The 21216-nt window shown below is 38.9% G+C and overlaps 1 protein-coding gene across 14 annotated transcripts in view; it reads right to left on the bottom strand.

Moving 5' to 3' along the window:
- Nucleotides 1-13908, bottom strand: part of YAF2 (YY1 associated factor 2) — a 65920-nt gene extending 52012 nt beyond the window's left edge. For 6 of the 14 annotated variants that reach the window (XR_015554963.1, XR_015554965.1, XR_015554961.1 and 3 more), the window contains exons 1-4: nt 13698-13908; nt 13169-13294; nt 11171-11548; nt 9036-9206 (exon numbers count right to left, since the gene is read on the bottom strand). Coding sequence is in view for 3 of the 14 variants with exons in the window: in XM_004428898.3 (XP_004428955.1) it covers nt 13169-13294; nt 13698-13723 (152 nt within the window). In the remaining 11 variants the exon portion in view is untranslated. Of the gene's footprint in view, nt 1-5727; nt 6138-9035; nt 9207-11170; nt 11549-13168; nt 13295-13697 lie in introns of those variants that run through there. The other 8 variants (XM_087442554.1, XM_004428898.3, XM_087442552.1 and 5 more) reach the window with 6 other exon arrangements.
- Between the last annotated feature and the right edge of the window lie 7308 nt (nt 13909-21216).

Here is a 21216-nt window from a genome sequence, read left to right as displayed (position 1 = left end):
CTTACTCCGTTATTTCCTGCAACTTGCTCTTTCACAGGAGACTTCTCAAAGCCAGCCCTGAATGAGCTGTACGGCTAAAGGAATGTATGATTGTGTATGGATGTCAGAAGCAGGGATAAGAGGGAGAAGATGTTAACAGAGGAGGCATTTTTGGACATGAGATTCATGAGGAAAGTGTTGGCCAAAGAGAGAAGGGGCACCATAAACAGAGACACATCCACACACTCACATGCCTCTACATGCATGCATGCTCACACACACACTCGTGCACGCAACCCTACCTGCACACACATGCATGGACACAAAAATGGGGGGAAAAGCCCTTTGGAAAAAGCAGCTCAAGTGGAATGAACACCTCAGAGCCTTGCCACCTCATTATCTTATCCTGAAAAAAACTAGAGCAGTGCTTCTCAAATTTTAACGTGTATATGAACGCACGCTGTTAAAACGTAGGGTCTGACTCAGTCTAAGTTCTTGGTAGGGCCTTAGAGATTCTACATATCTACCAGGCTCCCAGGTGATATTAATGCCACTGGTCTTTGGACCACACCTCGATAGCAAGGGCCTACAGGACAGTATGTCCCAATGTGTTCTATATTATAATAGAAAAAAAAATCCCCTAGTCAAATAAGACTGAGAATTGCTCAGTTAAATAAGTTAAAACAAGCTATCCTACTGACTTCTTAGAACTTTTAATTTATCAAACTCCAAGAAGATATGATACGCACTATCTTTCCAACCTCCTTGACTTGTTTTCGAAGCGCATTCCCTGGGACCAGTGTTTGTGAAACATATGGAACACAGAGAGGATCAAGGCAAGGTGAGAGCAGTCACTGGAAATCAGAAAGGCCCCTGATTTAAGTCTCCTCCTTAGTCCCATTCTTCCAAAGAGAAACACCTGAACTTCTACTTTTAAACGCTAATATCCACGTGTAAATGACAGAAAGGAAATGCAACATTTTAGAAGTAGTTCTCTCTGGCTAGAGAGATATGACAATGGCATCCCTATTTTCCTCCTTATACTTCTTTAGTATCTTCAATGAACACGTTAATACTTTTATCATCAGGAAGTGTTATTGGGCTGGCCCCATGGCTTAGCGGTTAAGTGCGCGCGCTCTGCTGCTGGCGGCCCGGGTTCGGATCCTGGGCGCGCACCGACGCGCCACTTCTCCGGCCATGCTGAGGCCGCGTCCCACATACAGCAACTAGAAGGATGTGCAACTGTGACATACAACTATCTACTGGGGCTTTGGGGGGAAAAAATAAATAAATAAAATTATTAAAAAAAAAAAAAGAAAGAGTGTTATTACCTTAAGGAAAAAAAACTCTATCCCCCATGCTCAGGTTATTTACATTCACACTTGAAACAGTTACTTTATTCAGATTTACATAAAACAGAAAAGACTTTTTAGTAAAGGAAAAACTGTGGAGTAAAGAAAATAAAGGAATCAGAACATTTTAGAAGATAGGCAAGAAATGAAAATTAATGAGGAGAATTTAGACCCAGAGGAGACACAAAATAAACAGCAAAAAAGGATGGAAAAAGACGAAAGAAGACCAAAATTCTGCCTACTCTGCTAGTGCACCTCCAGCTCTACTTCTTCAGCAACTACTTCTTCGGCATCAAATACTATCTACTTGCTGCTGTTCTTGGCTGACTGTCCCTAGTATAGCCTATAAAAGTAAAGTATGATATTGTGAAAAGAACCCTGATCAGACTATAAAACATGTAAAGATGAAGTGGTTTAATTCATGTCTAAAAATTGTCAGAGGCTATACAAACCTTTTATCATACACACACATTCACATACATACATATAATCAAATTGGTTATTAATTATACTACTAGTGATTCTTAGTATTTATATCACAAATAAAAGAGGGAAATAATATGTACTGGGATTTTTCTCCTAAGAAATACTATGATATTATAGAAGTCAGGATATGCAGCATAACAAATGTTACTCTAAAAGACATCAAAATAAAGTGCTTGTTAACATTTGTACTTCAAAAATATCGGTTAACATAGGGAAAATATTTGACAGTCATTTTGTTCTTCGTTCACTATACTGATAGCCCAGATTTAAACAGTTCTTATATTAGCTGTAAGTAGTAGGCTGAATGTTAGAAATTATCAAGATGTACAGCACTAGATCTAGGTATAATGAAATTTACAAGAAAAAATATTTAAGAATTTACTTGCTAGTGAATTTAAATGCTACCACAGCAAGGTAATAAAAAGGACTAGAAATCCAAATATCTGAATCTCACACTAACCAGCTATTGACCTTGAACAAGTCTCAATCTTCCCAAGCCAGTTTTCTTACCTTTCAAGAGGATACTAGGCTAGAGTGATGAGTTCCAACAAATAGAAAAGACCTCACCCAGCAGATCACTACACGGTGCCTGGCAATTCTCTAAGACAGTACCGCAAAAAGAATCCTCCAAACTGAGCTGAAAATCCCAAACAAGAAGCAAATAATAGTGGCCTCAACCCATTTCAAAAGTTTTAATACCAACATCTCTACCCCAAACCCCTCAAGATCTTCCCTCTGGAGACTATCTTATCCCTCTACCATTAAAGTTTCAAGTAATAAAATCTAGCCTGTGTCAGGAAATGACTAAACACTATGGGAGCTCTTGAGAGGTTCCTTCTAGCTCTAAAATTCTCAGTAATTCTGTAATTTTCCATAATAAACAATATTACAGAATGGAGTGCCTACTGAATCTTTTAAAACAGATGATTATCAATCACAGATCATATAACAAAAGGTAGAGATTTTAGCAACCATGAAAGCCAATAAACAAAACACTGTAGGTATTCAATAAATATTAGCAAAAGGAATAATTTATTTTCAAAGTCACAATGACATAATATTTTATACACTTGTAATACCACTAAAATACAAGCTATAAAAGATGATTAAGGAATACATGTTTTTTTTTTTTAATTTAAGGTTTCATTAAATCCTTAAATGAAAACTTGATACCTCATAGAATGCTAATCTTTCTACCAAAGTATGCTGGCCCTACATCTAACCTTTAAGGAAAGAGAAATAAGCAAAGAAACCTTTCACCCAAACAGGATAGTTTTATAAACCTCTTTATCAGAGACAGAAGGGTAAAAAGATCAACCAGTGGCCAAACCACCTGAGCTTCAGTCTAGCCTCTGACACTAAATCTATGATTAGACCACCATCTTCCTCTCCTTCATGTACAGTGGTTTGATGAGCAAATGGAAGGATTTATAGGAAAGCATTGTGAACACAGAAGAGCATGACATGAATGATAAATAATTTAAAGATACAGTGTTTTATTGAATTCCCACCCCCAGAAACCACCAACAGTAACTAAAAATTAATTTTGCAGCAATAAATTATAAATATTCTTTCAAATACATACCTTAATGTAATGGCTACCATTTAGAGAGCACTTACTATGTGTCAGCCACTGTGACAAGGGCTTTACAAAAATTAACTCATTTAATCTTGTCAACAATGCTTTTTAAAGAAAAGAAAAAGAACCTGAGTGGCATACTGAAGACCACTGCCAAACCAATAAGACAACTGAAGAAACAGACATTAAATTTAATAATGTAGTCCTATTATAAAATTATTTTCTTTTCAAAAAAGATAGTTTCTGAAATGATTAAGTACTAAATATATATATATAAATTTAACAGTCTATACCATCCTATGTAAATTTGACATTGGCAAGTAATCATTTTAGTCTTTGGAAATCTTCCTTCAATTATATAACATCTATCATCTTAAAAACAGCAGTTTCTTTTAAAAAAAAATACATAGTTATACACAAAAACATATATACATATACCAAGAGAGAAAGAGAGGGTTTTACCCACAATGAAGCGGCAACTTCATTTGGCTGAAATTTCTTAGGAGAAAGGTAATCAATCAAGTTGGAAATCAGCCATGATGTTAGAGCACATTTTACCAAAAGTGCTTTACCAATAATGGCCACAACAATAACTGATTTCTTACTTCATTTGAGCATACAACTTCTCCAAAAACTAGGACTACGTTGGAAAACTAATTTTAAATTCTTTCTTCCGTTTCCTCACTAGCAAATATTATCTATCTCCTTTGCTAGAATTCAAACTCGCAGAGGGCTGGAACTGGGTCTCATCCACAATTCTATAGTCCAGCAACAATTCCTGGCATATGGTACATGTCCAATAAGCATGGGCAGAATTCTAGAATTTTGTCCACTACCATTTACTTCCAATAATTCACACATATCTATACAGCAGAGTTCTTTTCCAAACAATGACTTATACAGCCTGTATGAGAGTTCCAACTTTTTCAAAGCTTATTTTAAAAAAAAACAATAACGTTTCATTTCTAATACCTATATTTCTCTTTCAACAAACCTTTACTGAACACCTATTATTTCCCAGACACTTTGTCAAGCATCTTCACGAAAGAAAATGAAAAACTCACTATTTCCCTTAAAAAACTCATAGCATAAGAAGAGGAAATGTATACATGTGACAGAACTATAGTATGCTAAATGATATAATAAAAGTAAGTATCACAAATTGACTTAGCGGGACTATTTAAATTCTAGAAAGAATACAGGTACTCTCACAGCTTTAACCAAAGAGCCATCCTCCTCTCTCTGGTTCATTCACCTTCTAAGGGAGAATACTTAGCTTCATGAAAAAGACATAAATCAACCCTGGGTTTATGAGGAAATGCTAAAGCTAGATGGCGATCATAATCAGAGGAATGCACAAGAGACAGACACGGGAAGGCAAGTTTGGGATGGGCCTAGGAGACCATCACAAGGAACAGATATGTGAGCAGGCAAAATGATGACGGAATTCTAGAAAGATATCAGCAACTAATTCTGTTAGCCTGACTCTGGACAATTAGAAAGAGTAAAGAAGTACAAGATGAGGGAAAATTCCATTCTTTTCTTTTTTTCTTTTTGTGAGGAAGATCAGCCCTGAGCTAACATCCAATGCCACTCCTCTTCTTTTTGCTGAGGAAGAATGGCCCTGGGCTAACATCCGTGCCCATCTTCCTCTACTTTATATGAGACGCCGCCACAGCATGGCTTGACAAGTGGTGTGTCGGTCTGCACCCGGGATCTGAACCAGCAAACCCCGGCCACCGAAGCAAAGTGTGTGCACTTAACCGCTACACCAGTGAGCCGGCCCCTCCATTATTTTCTTAATGTCTGCCAATTTCTATAGTTGTATAGGTATCTGCTAATTTGTATAATTGATTTAGCTTTAAAATTAACGATTTCATAGATAAAACAATAGTATCTCAATCAAGGTAAAAATTAGTTCCATTTTAATTATAATTAAATTTAATTTGTTCCGCTGATTAATTTTAAACTCAGTATAGTTCAAACAAATGCAAAATCTGAATTCTAAACTATTTTTCAATTAAACAATCTCAAATACCACAAATCTATGGTTAGCATATTTTAGTTTTTGATAGGCCTTTGACATCAACTATCTGATCTTTAAAAATCACTCAACAGAGAAATTACAATTTAGTCGAGGAATACATTTCATAATACGCTGTACTCTTTTATGACTTCAATAGTTTACTTTAGTCAAGAAATACTTATTTTTAGCTATACTATGTAAATTTCAATAATCTGAATAACAAGACCTAAATAAGTGATTGTAAATGAGATAAGCAAAACAATGAACATACAACTTTCCAAAGTTATACTGTAAAAATGCTACGGTATTCCTTTATAATATCCTCCTTGATGATATAATGCTTGATACAACGCTAAAACATGAACTAATATAATGTTATATGTCAATTAAAGAAAATGATAAAGCTAAAAATGTTCCAAAATTGAAAGTTCTATTTTCTACTTGCACACATATCATGTTTCTTAAGACTATATATGACAAGAACAAAAAAATACAATAATAGAAAAAAATACGTATAAGACGTGCGCTACATTCTTTATGTTCTTATTTAATCTTCAAAACAACCACATACTGTCATAACATCATTGTGTTATAAAAATACTATGCCCATGTTTAAAGATAAACTAAGACTCAGAGTCACTTACCTCAGCTACTAGTCTAACTGTAGAAATTGTGCTTTTAAGTCAAATAACATGCATCAAAATACAAAGCAAAACTGTGAAAATAAAAAAATATATAATAATGCTAAGACAATTAATATATACCTACAAATTATGGACAAAATAATCTGTTTTTACAAACATAATCTTAAAAGTTATAGGAAAAGCAATGCCAGGTGTCAAATAGCAATAGTCAAATTTAAAGGAACATTAATTGAAAACGTTTAAATGCCTACAATGTTCTAGGTACTTTATTAGGTGCTGAGGATACCAAAGTAAGACAGTCCCCACTTAGTAGGGCAGATAAACATCCAAACAATTACACTACAATATGGCGATTCTCTAGGAATAATTTTATACACATACACACACACATAGATACATAGATTGAATCAATATGATGGGGGCGTGTAATCCCAAAATGGTTTCTTTTAGGAAATACCATCTGATAAAAACACTGCAGTGTTGATGCAGCATAGGATTGGGTGGGATACACAGCAGGAAAGGAAGCTAGGAAGGTAGTTTAGGGAGAGATTATTATCGCCTTGAATACCATGCTCAGGAGTCCAACCTTCATTCAGTAGTCACTGGAAAGGTCTCAATTTTTTTTTTTTAAATACAAGGACCAACATAATCACATAGGTTTCAGAAAACATACTTAAGCTAACGTTAGCAGCATTCTGGAGAAGAGACCAATTTGTCCAATAACTCGTGAGAGAAATGATACGGGCTTCTAAACTACTATATACATTGGAAAAGAGAGAATCCAGAGGAAGACTGGACATGAGGAATGACGAGTTAGAATCAAAGCTGAGACAATGATAGTTTCTACCTTAGGTTCCAGAAAGTTTATGCCACATACAAAGTGAAGAATACAGAGGAGAAGCCAGGTTTGGGTAGGCAGAAATTGATTTCAGAGACACACAAGGAAAACTAGGAAATAGTGTTAAGAGACGTCAAGGAAGGAGAATTTCAGTTAAAAAAACAAGGCTACCAACACTGAATATTGCAGAGGTGACATGGAAAGAAGACTGAGATTAGGCCACTGTGTTTAACAACTAGGTCACTAGGTTATCAGAGAGATCTTACTCCACAGAGGACAAAGGAAAGGAAAAGAATGTCTGCTGAAGTAAATCTGTTATATGTAGAAACCCAAGCTAGTAAAACTCTACACCAGCAGTTCATAAACTTTTTGGTCTCAGGATCTCTTTACACTTTCAAAAGCTACAAGAGCTTTTGTTTATGTAGGTCTTATCTATCAAGAAATAAATTACTATATTAGAAATAAAAACTGAGAAAAAATGTAAATATATATTAGTTCCTTAAAAAAAATAACAAAAGCACATCACGTTAACATAAATAACATAGAGGGAAAAAAACCTATATTTTCCAAAACAAAGATAATTTCGTGTGAAGAGTGGTACTTGTATATTTTTGCAAATCTCTAATATCTGGCTTAATAGAGACATCTGGATAGTCATATCTACTTCTGCATTCAATTTGCTGCAATACGTTGTTTTGGTTCAAGTAAACAAAGAAAATCTGGACTCCCACAAATATGTAGCTGAAAAAGGAAGAAGTATTTTAATAGCCTTTTCAGGTAATTGTGGATATTCTCCTTTGATACTACATAAAACACAACAAGTAGTTGTTTCTCAAAGGTTAGTTACACGTGAAATCGAAAACCAGATCAATGAAGTTCTCCTGGTGTTCCCTTAAAATCCATTGGTTTATCTTGTCCTTTGAATAGGTTATCCATGTGTGGTTTTGTAATATCATACATTGGTTATTGGGAAATATTAGTTCAATGAGTTATGCAGATCTTCCAAATATTGACAAATTTCATGATAAAATATCAGAAATTATAGTCATTGATATCACCACCCAAACTCCTCTTTAAAGTACTAGGAAAGCCTTAAGCTCACTGTAGTGGTTACAAGTTTTCAAAAATTCTAATTTTCACTTGAAAGCTCAATTTTTATCACTGGCAACAAACACCATCAATTGTTTTCCTTGAAGTGACAGACTCACTGTGTTCATTTTTGAGAAAATAGCTGCTAAATATCCAAGTCTGAATAACCATAGTATGCCAGGCATTCATTAGAGTAAAAATGATGTTCTAAGAAAAAAGCAGCTAGTTCTGCTTGCAAGTCAAAAAACTACACAAACACTCTCCCTTGAATCCACCACTGTACTTTAGTATGCAACAGAACTGCTTTACTTGTACTTGCCAGTTCATCAGAATATTAAAAAAGACATGAAACTTCCTAAAATTAGTAACTTTTCCTGTTTCATCAAGGATAGTCTTAAGTGAAACTGGTGTTACTTTTTTTTTTTTTTGGTGTGAGGAAGATTAGCCCTGAGCTAACATCTGTTGCCAATCCTCCTCTTTTTCCTGAGGAAGACTGGCCCTGGGCTAACACCCACGCCCATCCTCCTCTACTTTATATGGCACGCGGCCACAGCATGGCCTGACAAGCGGTTCGTGGGTCTTCGCCCGGGGTACCGGGCACGCGAACCCCAGGCAGCCCAAGCGGATTGTGCGAACTTAACTGCTAGGCCACGGGGCCGGCCCCGAAACTGGTGTTATTTTTACTGCACGTGCATGGTGGTTTGAAGATTACAATGAATATAGCGATTTGATGCCACTGCTTTGATTCATGCTAAGGGGCCAGCAGTTTTACCCACCATTGCCTCTGCACCATCACTGCAAGTGTCAACACAGTGAAAAAGGCAAATAACATCTTAGCATGATTAGGAAAATAGTTTGCACCTCACAGACTCCCTAAAAGGGTCTCGGGGACCCTCAGGGTTTCTCAGATCACACTTTGAAAACCACTACTCCAGACTATCCAAACGCTAATCACTTTCAAAATCTCTCTGTAAACAACGGGCGAGCCCGTATGACTACTCTAACCCGACACAGAGGGAGGAAAACAAACAAATCAACCAACCTCCTAGAATAAGGAGTCTCTGAACAACAACTGTGTGGTAGCTGGAAAGGTTCCTCAGACAGGTAAGGGAGGCTCAGGAACTCTGCATTTCTGAAAAACGGACTGACTTAGATGGTCCTCAATTTTTTCTCCCATTCCCACACCAGGAGTCTAGGAGAATCTGTGCCAAACCTCAAATTAGAAGACAGAAAGCAAGTATGACAAGATATCAATGATATTGAAAAGATTTTTATCAGATGATAACTGATTTCTTCAAAACGTGAAATTTTATACAGTTTACTCCCATTTTATAGAAGTTGAAATAATTCATTCTTTTTGCCAACAATCAGATCCTAAGCATAACACTGTGTTCAGTTATAAACACTATTTTTAAATGAGAAAATTTCACCTGTTCGGCTCATACATAAAGGAAAGATTTACTAATACTACTCATGTACAGAATTTGATATAATTCAGTGTTTCTGATCTAACAACAAAGTTACAAAATTTTACAGAAGAAACAAAGAAACGTCTATTTTGCTCACAACTGTATGTCTAGTACCTAGCTCAGCTCTTCTATAAAATAAGAGATTCAACGAATACTGCTGAATGATGAAGTAGTTGAAACCCGATAAGAACCCAGGTCGCCGGACTTTTAGTACAACACCTAGTGCTCTTGCCACTATGTGAAATCTTTTTCACAGTTCTCTAAAATAACATCTGAGAAACCTAAAGGAACTATTACTGTTTACCCTGAGAAAATATAACATTACCTGTTACACTTGAAATTACACTTGAAAGCCTGCTATGGCCTAGGTGTTTTATAGGTTTTCATTTAGATTATAGTTCAAAACCAAAACCACTATCATTTTCATTTTTAAATATCTACTATCTGAATTAAGCAGTAATTTCCATTCCTATATGAAGAAGTGGCAATAAGATACTAGTCTAACTCAACCATCACACATCGATTGTACTACCCTCATACACACTATACTAAATATTTAATTTTCTCTGATGATTCAGAATGGTTCTTAATTTCTTCAAGCTTCTTAGGTTTATATTTGAAATACAGTGAACTTATAAGAACTTAAGATATAAGGATGAAGGAGACTCTGTAGTACCTTTGATAATAATTTGTCACTGTAGCTTTTTCTTTTTTACATTTTTCCTGCCAGTTTGACATTTATCACTGTTTCTCTCACAAAAGCACAATGTAGAAAACTTCAGGCACTTAAACCATCTAGTTATTTAGATTCTAGATAAAAAAAGAGATGAATCAAACTTGAACTAATTAAGGCCAGCAAGTACAAAAGTGAAATTCAATCATAGAACCGGCATAAATTTAAAGAATATAATTTATCAATTTAGGAATTGAAGCTACTTCAAATCACATTTCATTTTGAAACACTGCTATGAATATAACCTCATTTCATTTCATACAGTTATTCTGCAGAAAAACATGACCTACCAAGGATATAGCCAAAGGAAATGGTCCTCTGTTGCAATATAAAGGATTTGAAGTAGATATGTTTTAATGAAAAAAAATTGTCAGTGAAGACTTTAAAGGGAAACCACGGACTCCATCTTCTCTGGAGGTTTAAAAAGAAAAGATTTTTCAAATGTCTGGGATGGCTTAGACTTGGCCTCACATTTGGCGACTGAGACAGAATCAGTTCAAAGGTCAGTCTGACCCAAGGGATTCAAGTCCCGTCTGCTGGTCACGCAAACAAGTCATTAGCAAACTGCATCCTTCTGCTCTGCAGCTATCCAGTCCCTGCTCTGGTAATCGCCAACCTTATCCTTGAAATTACCCTAACCGCTAATTAACATGTTAGCTGTAGAGAATTATTTCTTCCAACTACTGAAAATTCTGCTTCTCAACAGTGTTCCGCAGTCCTTTAATCCTGTTTTTCTAACATTACCAGAGAGGGAAATATTTTGTGGTGCAATCAATATCTGCCCTATTAACAATGCCCATTCCATTGTTCTATCCAAACATGGATTCCACTCTGAATTTCAGAAACAGCGGTAGGAAAATAACAGATAGAGAAATGAGAGCTCTTAGGTTTAACTTAGGGCCAAAATCAAAAGAGAAGAGACAATTCAGAGAGAGGAAGGAAGAAGCCGAGAGGGTCGTAGTGTAGAACACTTACTTTTAGGAACAGAGTGTCCCTTAGACTTCTGGTGAGTTGCCCAGAGCCTCTTCAGTTTCAATCCAAATGACAATGCTTCTCTGAGTCCTCCTCAAGTAAGGTTTCCACCACTAAAAATTGGATCTACAAGAGCTCAGATGGACTGGTAAAAAATGTCAGGGGCCCCCATGTGGGCCTCAAGCCTCTTTTAAACTAGGCCCACTTCTCTGTCCTGGGCCAACTCCCCTGTGCACTATATTCCTTCTTCTTCCAGATGCCAGGTATTCGGCCTGTTTCTTCTCTTCTGAGCTGCCACCACCTACTCTATTTCTCAGGGTTCCTCTAACCCCAAGACTGGCTGTGGAGTAGGACACCAGCTTCCCCCCTTCCTTGCTGTCCCTGCAAATAAACATATAGGCTCTTCTAGTTTCAGTATTTTTCTAATGGCTATAAGACAATAGAGAGGGAACAACAAAAAGCAACAATATCGTACCAGAAATTAAGATTATAATAATTGTCTCCACTTTAAAGTTCCTGCCTCCAAAAACCAAATTTTCTGAAAATGCTTATTGAGCATTTTAAAAAGTACAAAGTACTAACATAGATATACAAATATAATCTAAACCCAATGCAACCTTAAGATACTCTGCTTTTCAACATACTTTACTCACGGGTCCAAAAATAGTTACCACATTCGTTTCAGCAAATAGGTACTTTTTTCTCTTTAAAATATTCAGCTAAATTCCCTTGAATTTAGTAGATGTATGAAAGTTTGCTTTTTAAAGGATATCATGAAAAATGTTCAATATATTTTATCTAATGTAAATGAGAATTAATATACAAAAAGCATATTACGATTTACAAAAAAACAGGTATGTCAAAAGCAGCTGGCTTCACTAAGCAAATCTTAAAATTTTAAGGTACTGTGAACCAATTCTGTCTTTAAATTTTAAAAATTAAATAAAATGCTGTAAATGGTGTTTACAAATCTGGATATCTCATTTTTAGAAATCTAACTTCTAATGAATATATAAATCTAATGTCAATGTCATGTAGACCTTTTATAAACAACAGTAATTCACATTAGTATACTTATACTCTCGTGATAATTTAGTTTCTAAAAGAATTGGTAATTTCAAAACACGTTATCTAAATACTAGGCTATAAATCACAAGATTATAATTAATTAATTCAAAAGCTACATTCCTATAAAGGTTAAGGAACTCTGTAACTAAGTGCTGGCAGATCAAAAATGTCAATGACTGAATTTCCTGGATGATTTTCTTTATCCACTTAATGCACTTAAGTGGTTCTTTAAAAGACTGAGTTATCACACTGTAAGATTACAATAAAATAAAGGCTAAAAATAGTCAAAGATCATTTTATTTCATTTGTATAGTCTAATAGATTGCCATTTAATCAAACTAAAGATATTCAGATACTTTCCGTAAAAATGTGTCTCTGTCACTGAGCTCACCTCCAACTATTTATTTATAAAACATTAGAGAACTAGAATAAACACACTAAACAAAACCTTGATCTGACCCTTCCAGACATTTACATAAAAAAGGAAGTTTAATCTATTGTGTATTCTATAAGCAGATACTATGTTTTTGAGGAATGAAAGTGAATTACATCTTTTGCTCTTAAAGATAGTTTCATGATTTTTCTTTGATTCCTACACACTAACACAACAATGCAGCCAAGGTTATTATATCCGGAATGGGGGGGGGGGCATTACACCCAGCGATAGGAATTACATCGCAGTAGCTAATGCCTCCCTTAAATAATTTATTCTCTCTTGGCTGCAAAAAACGTGACAGCCTCTTCAATTACCCCTCACCGCAAACCATCGCTTGCGTCGCGATCAATCTGACCCAGTTCCTATCGGGGCCACCACCTCAGTGTCGCGTCCTCGCGCCGGGTCTGCGAGTGTCACGGGAGGGGGCGGCGGCCGCGGGGGCGTCCTCTGCGCCGCGACCGGCGGCCGGCGGCGCGCGGGGCAGGCCCGGGACTCACCGGGTGGAGGTGCCCTTCCGCACATCGCACATCATGCACTTGAAGGCCTCGGCGCTGTTCCGGAAGGTGCAGACGCTACAGTCCCAGTACCCCTCATCCGAGGACGGCTTCGGCTGCCGCTTCGGCCTGCAGGACACAACCCGGACACGACGCGGCGCGGGGTCACCAGCAGGCCGCGCCCGGGCCCCGCGGCCGCCCCCGCCCCCATTCCGCGCCCCCCGCCCCGCGGGCCCCCGGCGCGCCGCGCCCCGGCTCGGAGGGGCAGGGGGTCTGGAAGGCGGAGGGCGCGAGCGCGGCCGCAGTCGCCGCCGCCGCTCCGACACCCCGGGCTGCCGCTCCGGCCGCCGCCATCGCGGCTCCATTGTGGGGCGGCCGGCGCCGGCCCCTCACGAGGCAGCGCTCACGCGGCAGCGGCGCCGCCCCCGTTCTCGCCCCGCTGCCCTGGCGGCGAGCTGGGCGGCCGCCCGAAGCCGGGGTCGGGGGCCCCGCCGCCTGCACGCTGCGGGCCCGGGGACCCGGGCGCCGTTACCTGGTGGGGCTCTTCTTGTCTCCCATGGCTTGGCTACCAGCGCACGCCCAGAGTCGCCGCCGCGGCCGCTCTGTTTGTCAATAAGGAGGATGAAAAGCCGGGCGGAAGCGGGCGGGGAGGCGGGAGGGGGCGGGGAAGGCCGCACCGCCGAGCTCGGGAGCCGCTGCCGTAGCCCACGCAGCCTCCAGCTGTCGGGGAAACTCCTGCCTGCGCGCACGTGACCCGCGCCCGCCAACCGGCGGCCGCGCCGGAGACTTCAAACGCGGCCAGCGCGGCCCAGCGCCCGCGGCAAGTTCGCGGGCGGGAGGGCGGGGGTGGCCGCTGCAGCCGCGGGCGCCGGCGCCGCCTCGCTCCTCCCGGCTGGCCCGGGGGCTGCCACGCGCTCCGGAGCCCCTGTTGCGGGGAAGCGTCTGTCCTGCCGCCGGCGGGGGATGCTCCGTCATCCCGCACGAAGCCTGGTCCAAGGTGGGCCGGGCGTTCGGAGGTCAGCCCAGCTCGTGACGAGTGGGCGGCCGCGCTCCCCAGGTAGACCCGCTCTCCCGGCCTCGCCTGTCCTTGGCTGCTCGGCTCTGGCCCCGAAGGGTACCTGGGGGAAGGTGGGAGTCACCAGGGAGCGTCATTGCTAGGTGTTTTAAGACGCTGTCTGGTTTTATGCACACACATGCTCTACCAGGTACAGACTGTCGCCGTTAATTTTGAGAAAACGAAACCGAGGCTCAAGAAAGGTTAGGTGACTTCCTCTATATTACATAATTAGAAAATGACAAAGCCAGGAATCTAACACTGCTTGAATTTCAAATGCGCTCCTTTGGCCTCCCAGACCTCTAGAGTAGCTACTTAAAAAAAAAAAAGTTCACCTCATACCTGTTAGAATGGCTATTGTCAAAAAGATAAGAACCAACAAGCACTGCCCAGCATGTGGAGGAAATGAGCCCTTGTACACTGGCCCTTGTACATTGTTGATGGAAATGTAAATTGCTGCAGCTGTTATGGAAAATGAAGGTTCCTCAAAATTAATAGCATAAAAATATTGAAAATAATAAAAAATAAAATTATTCAGCAATTCCACTTTTGGGTATTTATCCAAAGAAAACAAAAACACTAACTTGAAAAGGTATTTGCACCCCCACTTCATTGTAGCATTATTTTGTAATAGCCAAGATATGGAAACAACCTAAGTGTCCATTGATGGATGAATGGATAAAGAAAATTTGGGGTGTGTGTGTGTGTGTGTGTGTGTGTGTATGCAATGGAATGTTATTCAGCCATAAAAAAGAAAGGAATCTTGCCATTTGTGACAACATGGATGGACCTTGAGGACGTTATGCTAAGTGAAATAAGTCAGAGAAAGATAAATACCATATGATATCAGTTATATGTGGAATCTGAAACAAAACAAAATCAAGCCCATAGATACAGAGAGCAGATTGCTGATTGCCAGAGGTGTGGGGAGGGGGTGAAATGGGTGAAGGGAGTCAAAAGGTACAAACTTCCAGTTATAAAATAAATAAGTTATGGGGATGTACTATACAGCATGGTGACTGTAGTTAATACTGTACTGCATATTTGAAAGTTGTTAATAGAGAAAATCTTAGTTCTCATCACAAGGAAAAAATTCTGTCACTGTATGGTGACAGATGTTAACTAGGCTTATTGTGGTGGTCATTTACAATATATACAAATACCAAATCATTATGTTGTACATATCTGAAACTGATATAAAGATGCCAATTATACCTAAATAAAAAAATTAAAATAAAAAAAAGTACTCATAAACACTTGTTGAAAATAACAAGTTTGCATGTACCCAGAATGTTGACTAAGAACACCTTCCTCCCAGATCTAATTACCTCGACATACTGGATGCCCTCATCTTGTACAACAGCCATCTCACTGGTCTCTGCAGCTCCAGCCCAACCTCCCCAATCTACTCAGTAATCTACAACCAGATTGATAATAAAATGCTAGTAACATTATGCCACGACTCTGATCAAGAACTTTGCTAAGGTTCTCAGACTCCGTAGCCTGGTGTTCAAGGACTTCCACACTTTCTCCCCACCTCCCCGTCCTACTCCCCATCAGGAGAGCTGCCTCCTGGCAAAGACTGCAGATAAAACTCATTCCTTCCCTTCTCAAAACCCTTCCTTCACGCACATGGCTTACTTCTGCATAAAATATTTCCCTCTTCTCTCTGCCTGTACTCTCTACCCATCTTTCTAGCTCAATTCAAATTCCTGTAAAATAATAATCTTATAGCTAAAAGGATCTTAATGTACTACAAAGGAATAGTATAGTCAAAAGTCCAGGATTCTCAGCCTACTCCTTGTTCCTTCACGGAAAGACCTTGAAAATTGTGCTTAATTTCTGTAATTCTCAGCTTCTTCATTGGCAAAATGAAATCTATATTTATGAGGTTGTGTGATTAATAATAAAATAACTAACATTTTTTAGTACCGTATGCCAGGCACTTGGTAATCTCTTTGCGCAAATGCATAGTTTAAAGGACTCAAAGTACTATGCAAATGTTCTCATCAACTAGCCTATCCCTTCATTTGAAAGACAAGGAGCTTAGGGCCCAGGTTCAATGATTTTTCTTTAATCAACAAGTCAGCTTTAGAGCTTAGCTATCCTATTAGTCTTTCACCAAGCCATGCTTTCTGATTAACCAACTCACCTCAATTATTGCACTCTCTGAACTCTCTGCACCATCTATACTTTCAGCAAGTGTCACTTTTCGAGACTCAGACCTTACTTCAGAAACCCAGAAACCATGAGGAGTGTGATTGAGGAAAGCATACAAGAGGAGGAGATCTAAGGCCTAGTCTTCAATCTCTCAGTAATGCAATGGGTAAACTTAGGTAAGTCACTTCCTTTTTTCCATCTACAAAATAAAGGAATTAAAACTATTATCTCAACTAAGGTCCTTTCCAAGTCTAAGGCATTGTGATATTTTTAAATTCTTCAACTGGATGGATCATCAAGGAGACTTAGGAGAATTGGTCTGCTTGCAAAAGTGATGGTAACAATGTATTTTTAAATCAAAAGAAAACCAAATCGAGCACTCTAAAAATCCCCAATGCTGCAAATCACCATTTCACTACACTATAACCTCCACCACTAGAACATAAGCTCCACCTCTGAATCATAAACTCAAGAAGGGCAGGAACTTTTATTTGCTGTCTTTATCACTGCATCTCCAGCCCCTGGAATAGTCTGACACACAGTAGGCACTCAATAAATATTCTGAGGATGAATACATTCACCTGTTTCACAACTCTTGCATGAGGTCTTTTTTCATACCATGATTGACAGCCTGTTAAGCATATTGTGTGCAATGGATGGTCAGTAAACGCTAAAATTTACAACCCTTCAAACTGAACTTTACAATTCTGCAAAGTAGTTCTTGTAGATGAACCAGGAGTCCAGTCTCCTTGCAGTACAAAAGCACATGCGCTTGCACTACACCAGCTGCTTCCTATTTATCGGTGCTTCCCTTAGAACAACTCCTTCCTCTACTAGGCTTAACGGAGACAGTAATACAGAAGCTGCCTCTCTTACTTCACCACGAAAGTCACACCTTTTTCCTAAAGTGTTTCCTGCTAATCTGGAAGAGTGGCTGGTGGAGAAGAAAAAGATCCTTGTCACTAGAGTGACCCAGATTCTTAACCATTCAGCTGTCTTTTCAATACGTTAACAGTGTTCAATGCTTTAGACATGCAATTCAGTAGATGCACTTGTAAAATGACACAAGCACTTTAACGATAGTTTTAGCAATTTAACAATAAAGCGTTGAAGTTTTCTAATGATTTACCTTTTAAAAATTAAAATAATCCCTAGGTCATTGATATGATAGTATACATTTCCATTCGAATATGCTTCCTAGACTGGCAGAGACTGGAGAATTTACTGAAACTGTGCATGGGGTCCTGTACACTGGCGAGCAGTAATCTGTTCTCTGTTGAGGTCAATAAAAAGATTGAGAGCCCCTGTCTTAGATCGAGAGACTGAGCTTGGGATCCCAGAGACCCCAGGCTGTTCTGATTAGTCCTGAGTTTATATCAACGAGGCAAACACAATAATGGTAGAAACTATGTATTAACATTTTGTGTATAGTTATTAGACAACAGGAGCTAATACATGAAATAAGGAGTGCCATCTTGTTTGTCAACTGGAATGTGAGAGAAAATGGTATAACTGAGGGAAAAATGAGCTACAAACCTTCCCTGACAGAAGGACTCAAAATGAAGGATAACAATAGTAAGCTATAATTGTAAAACCAATCACATTTTATTTTATTTATTTATTTTTTGCTGAAGATTTGCCCTGAGCTAACATCTGCTGCCAATCTTCCTCTTTTTTTTGTATGTGAGCCGCTACCACAGCATGGCCACTAACAGACAAGTGGTGTAGGTCCGAGCCTGGAAACCAAACCCAGGCTGCCAAAGCTGAGCATGCTGAACTTAACCACTAGGCCACCGGGGCTGGCCCTAAAACCAATCACATTTTAAAAGATTGATTTTTTGGTTTTTGTTTGGTTGCTTGGTGTTTTGTTTGTTTTTACAACATGGAGATACCTTTGCTGATTTTGTTGGTTATAAAAGTTATATGTTAGCACTGTTTTTGTTTCTAGGGTGCCCCAAGAAAATACCACAGACTGGGTGGCTTAAACAACAGAAATTTATTTTCTCACACTTCTGGAGGCTAGAGTCTGAGATTAAGGCATCTGCAGGGTTGGTTTCTTCAGAGGCCTCTCCCCTTGCCTTAAGATGGCTGCCTTCTCCCTGTGTCTTCACGTGGTCTTCCTTCTGTATCTGTCTGTGTCCTAATCTCATAAATTTTTATAAGGCCATCAGTCATATTGGATTAGGGCCTACCCTAATGACCTAATTTTATCTTAATTACCTCTTTGAAGACTCTCTCTCCAAATACAGTCACATTCTGAGGTACTAGGGGTTAGGACTATAACATGAATTTTTGAGGAGACACAATTCAGCCCATAACACCAATGTTTAAACAGTTCAGCAAATTTTTTTTACTTTTTTCTAAGGAAGATTGGCCCTAAGCTAACGTCTTCGCCAGTCTTCCTCTATTTTGTATGTGGGACACTGCCAGAGCATGGCTTGACAATCGGTGAGTAGGTCCACGCCTGGGATCCAAACCTGCAAACCCTGGGCTGCCGAAGTGGAGCACACAAACCTAACCACTACACAACCAGGGCGGCCCCAGCAAATATTTTTTTAATTAACACATGCAGTGCGTTCTTGTAACATTACTAGTACAGGTTCACAATTCTCATTTGAAACGCTTAAGGCTGGATATGTTTCATAAATAAGACGTTTTGGGATTTTCAAAACGCAGCATGGTACAAATACTACGTAATTACCTAACCTTCCAAGTGGGTTCTGAAGTAGTGTCCCATAATCAAATGCGCTAATATTTCTGTAAAACATATAAATATTCACACTATGTGGTAAAATAAAGTCTATAAATCACCTCAGTTTTTACTCAGGTTTTACTGCTAAATGATTACAGGTTTTACTCAGTTTATCAGTTTTACTCAGGTTTTACTGCTAAATGATTACACATCAGGTAAAATATGAAAATGCTTTCAATTTTTAGTGCTTTTTGGATTACAGGATTGTGGAAAAAGGACTGTATATCTGTAGGAATTTGAGGAAAAATTAATATTGAAAAGATTAAGATTAAAAACATCCACACTTGGGGCCTGCCCTGTGGCGTAGTGGTTAAGTTGCTCGCGCTCTGCTGCTGGCGGCCTGGGTTCGGATCCCGGGCGCGCACCGAGGCACCACTTGTTAGGCCATGCTGTGGTGGCGTCCCACATAAAGTGGAGGAAGATCAGCACGGATGTTAGCCCAGGGCTGATCTTCCTCACACACCCACAAAAAAATCCACACTTTTTGACACAGCAATTCCACTTTGGGGAAAATATCCTAAGGATACAACCTGAAGTGCACAAAAATCCTTTACACAGACAGTCATTGCAGTTATTTTAATAAATTTTGAAAATATCTGAATGCCCATCTGAAGAGGAATAGTTAAATAAATTATGATCTAACCAAAGGACTGAATTTTAAGCAGTCATTAAAAACAGTGTTGAGGATCTGAATAGATATTTCTCCAAAGAAGACATACAGATGGCTGACAGATATATGAAAAGATGCTCAATATCACTAATCATCAGGGAAATGAAAATCAAAACCACAATGAGATATCACCTCACATCTGTTAGAATGGCTATTATCAGAAAGACAAGAAATAACAAGTGTTGGTGAAGATGTGGAGAAAAGGGAACGCGTGTGCACCATTGGTGGGAATGTAAATTGGTGCAGCCACTATGAAAAACAGGGGTTCCTCAAAAAATTAAAAATAGAATACCACATGATACAGCAATTCCACTTCTGAGTATTTACCCGAAGAAAACGAAGACACTAACTTGAAAAGACATATGCACCCCCATGTTCATTGCAGCATTGTTTACAATAGCCAAGATAGGGAAACAAAGTAAGTGTCCATCGAAGGATGAATGGGTAAAGAAATTTTGGTATATCTATACAATGGAATCTTATTCAGCCATAAAAAAAGAATGAAATCTTGCCATTTTCGACAACATGAATGGACCCTGAGGGCATGATGCTAAGTGAAATAAGTCGGACGGAGAAAGACAAATACCATTGATCTCACTTATATGTGGAATCTAAAACAAACCCACCAAGCTCATAGAAATAGAAAACAAGATTGGTGGTTGCCAGAGGCAGGATGGGTGAAATGGGTGAAAGGAGTCAAAAGATATAAATTTCCAGTTTTAAAATAGATAAGTCATGGGGATATAATGTACAGCATGGCAACAATAGTTAATACTATATTGCATATTTGAAAGTTGCTAAGAGAGTAGATCTTAAAAGTTCTTATAACAAGAAAAATTCTGTAACTATGTATGGTGATGAATGTTAACTAGACTTATTGTGGTGATCATTTCTCAATATATTCAAGTATGGAATCATTATGTTGTATATCTGAAACTAATATAATGTATGTCAATTAAACCTTAGTAAAAAAAATAATAAAATGGCATTGACTCAAAAATAAATAAATAAATGTATGGTAAACATTGTTCGTTGCACCTGTGTATCATCTTTCCTTTACATTCTCTTTTACTCTCTTGCTCAGATAATAAAGCAAAACAAAAAAACTATATTGATGAAGCATTTGTAACAAGAGGCAATGCTTATGTTGTAATGTTAAGTGAAAAATGCAGGACATAAAATTGAATATACAGTCATGCACCAAATAATGATGTTTCAGTGAACAATGGACTGCATATATCGTGGTGGTCCCGTAAGATTAGTACCACATAGTTCAGGTGTTTAGTAGGCTAGACCATCTAGGTTTGTGTAAGTATGTAGGGGAGGAAGAAATTTTCCTCTGTGTTCTATGTTCTTCTGGCTAGTCTAAGAATTAAACTGACAGACAGATTAATAGGAGAAAAACTAAAGTTGGA

Source organism: Ceratotherium simum, chromosome 17 (assembly GCF_057802395.1).
Source record: "Ceratotherium simum simum isolate JZ-2026a chromosome 17, ASM5780239v1, whole genome shotgun sequence".
NCBI lineage: Eukaryota > Metazoa > Chordata > Mammalia > Perissodactyla > Rhinocerotidae > Ceratotherium > Ceratotherium simum.
Note: the sequence above shows the minus strand (reverse complement) of the source record. Positions and strands in the feature narration are given on the sequence as shown.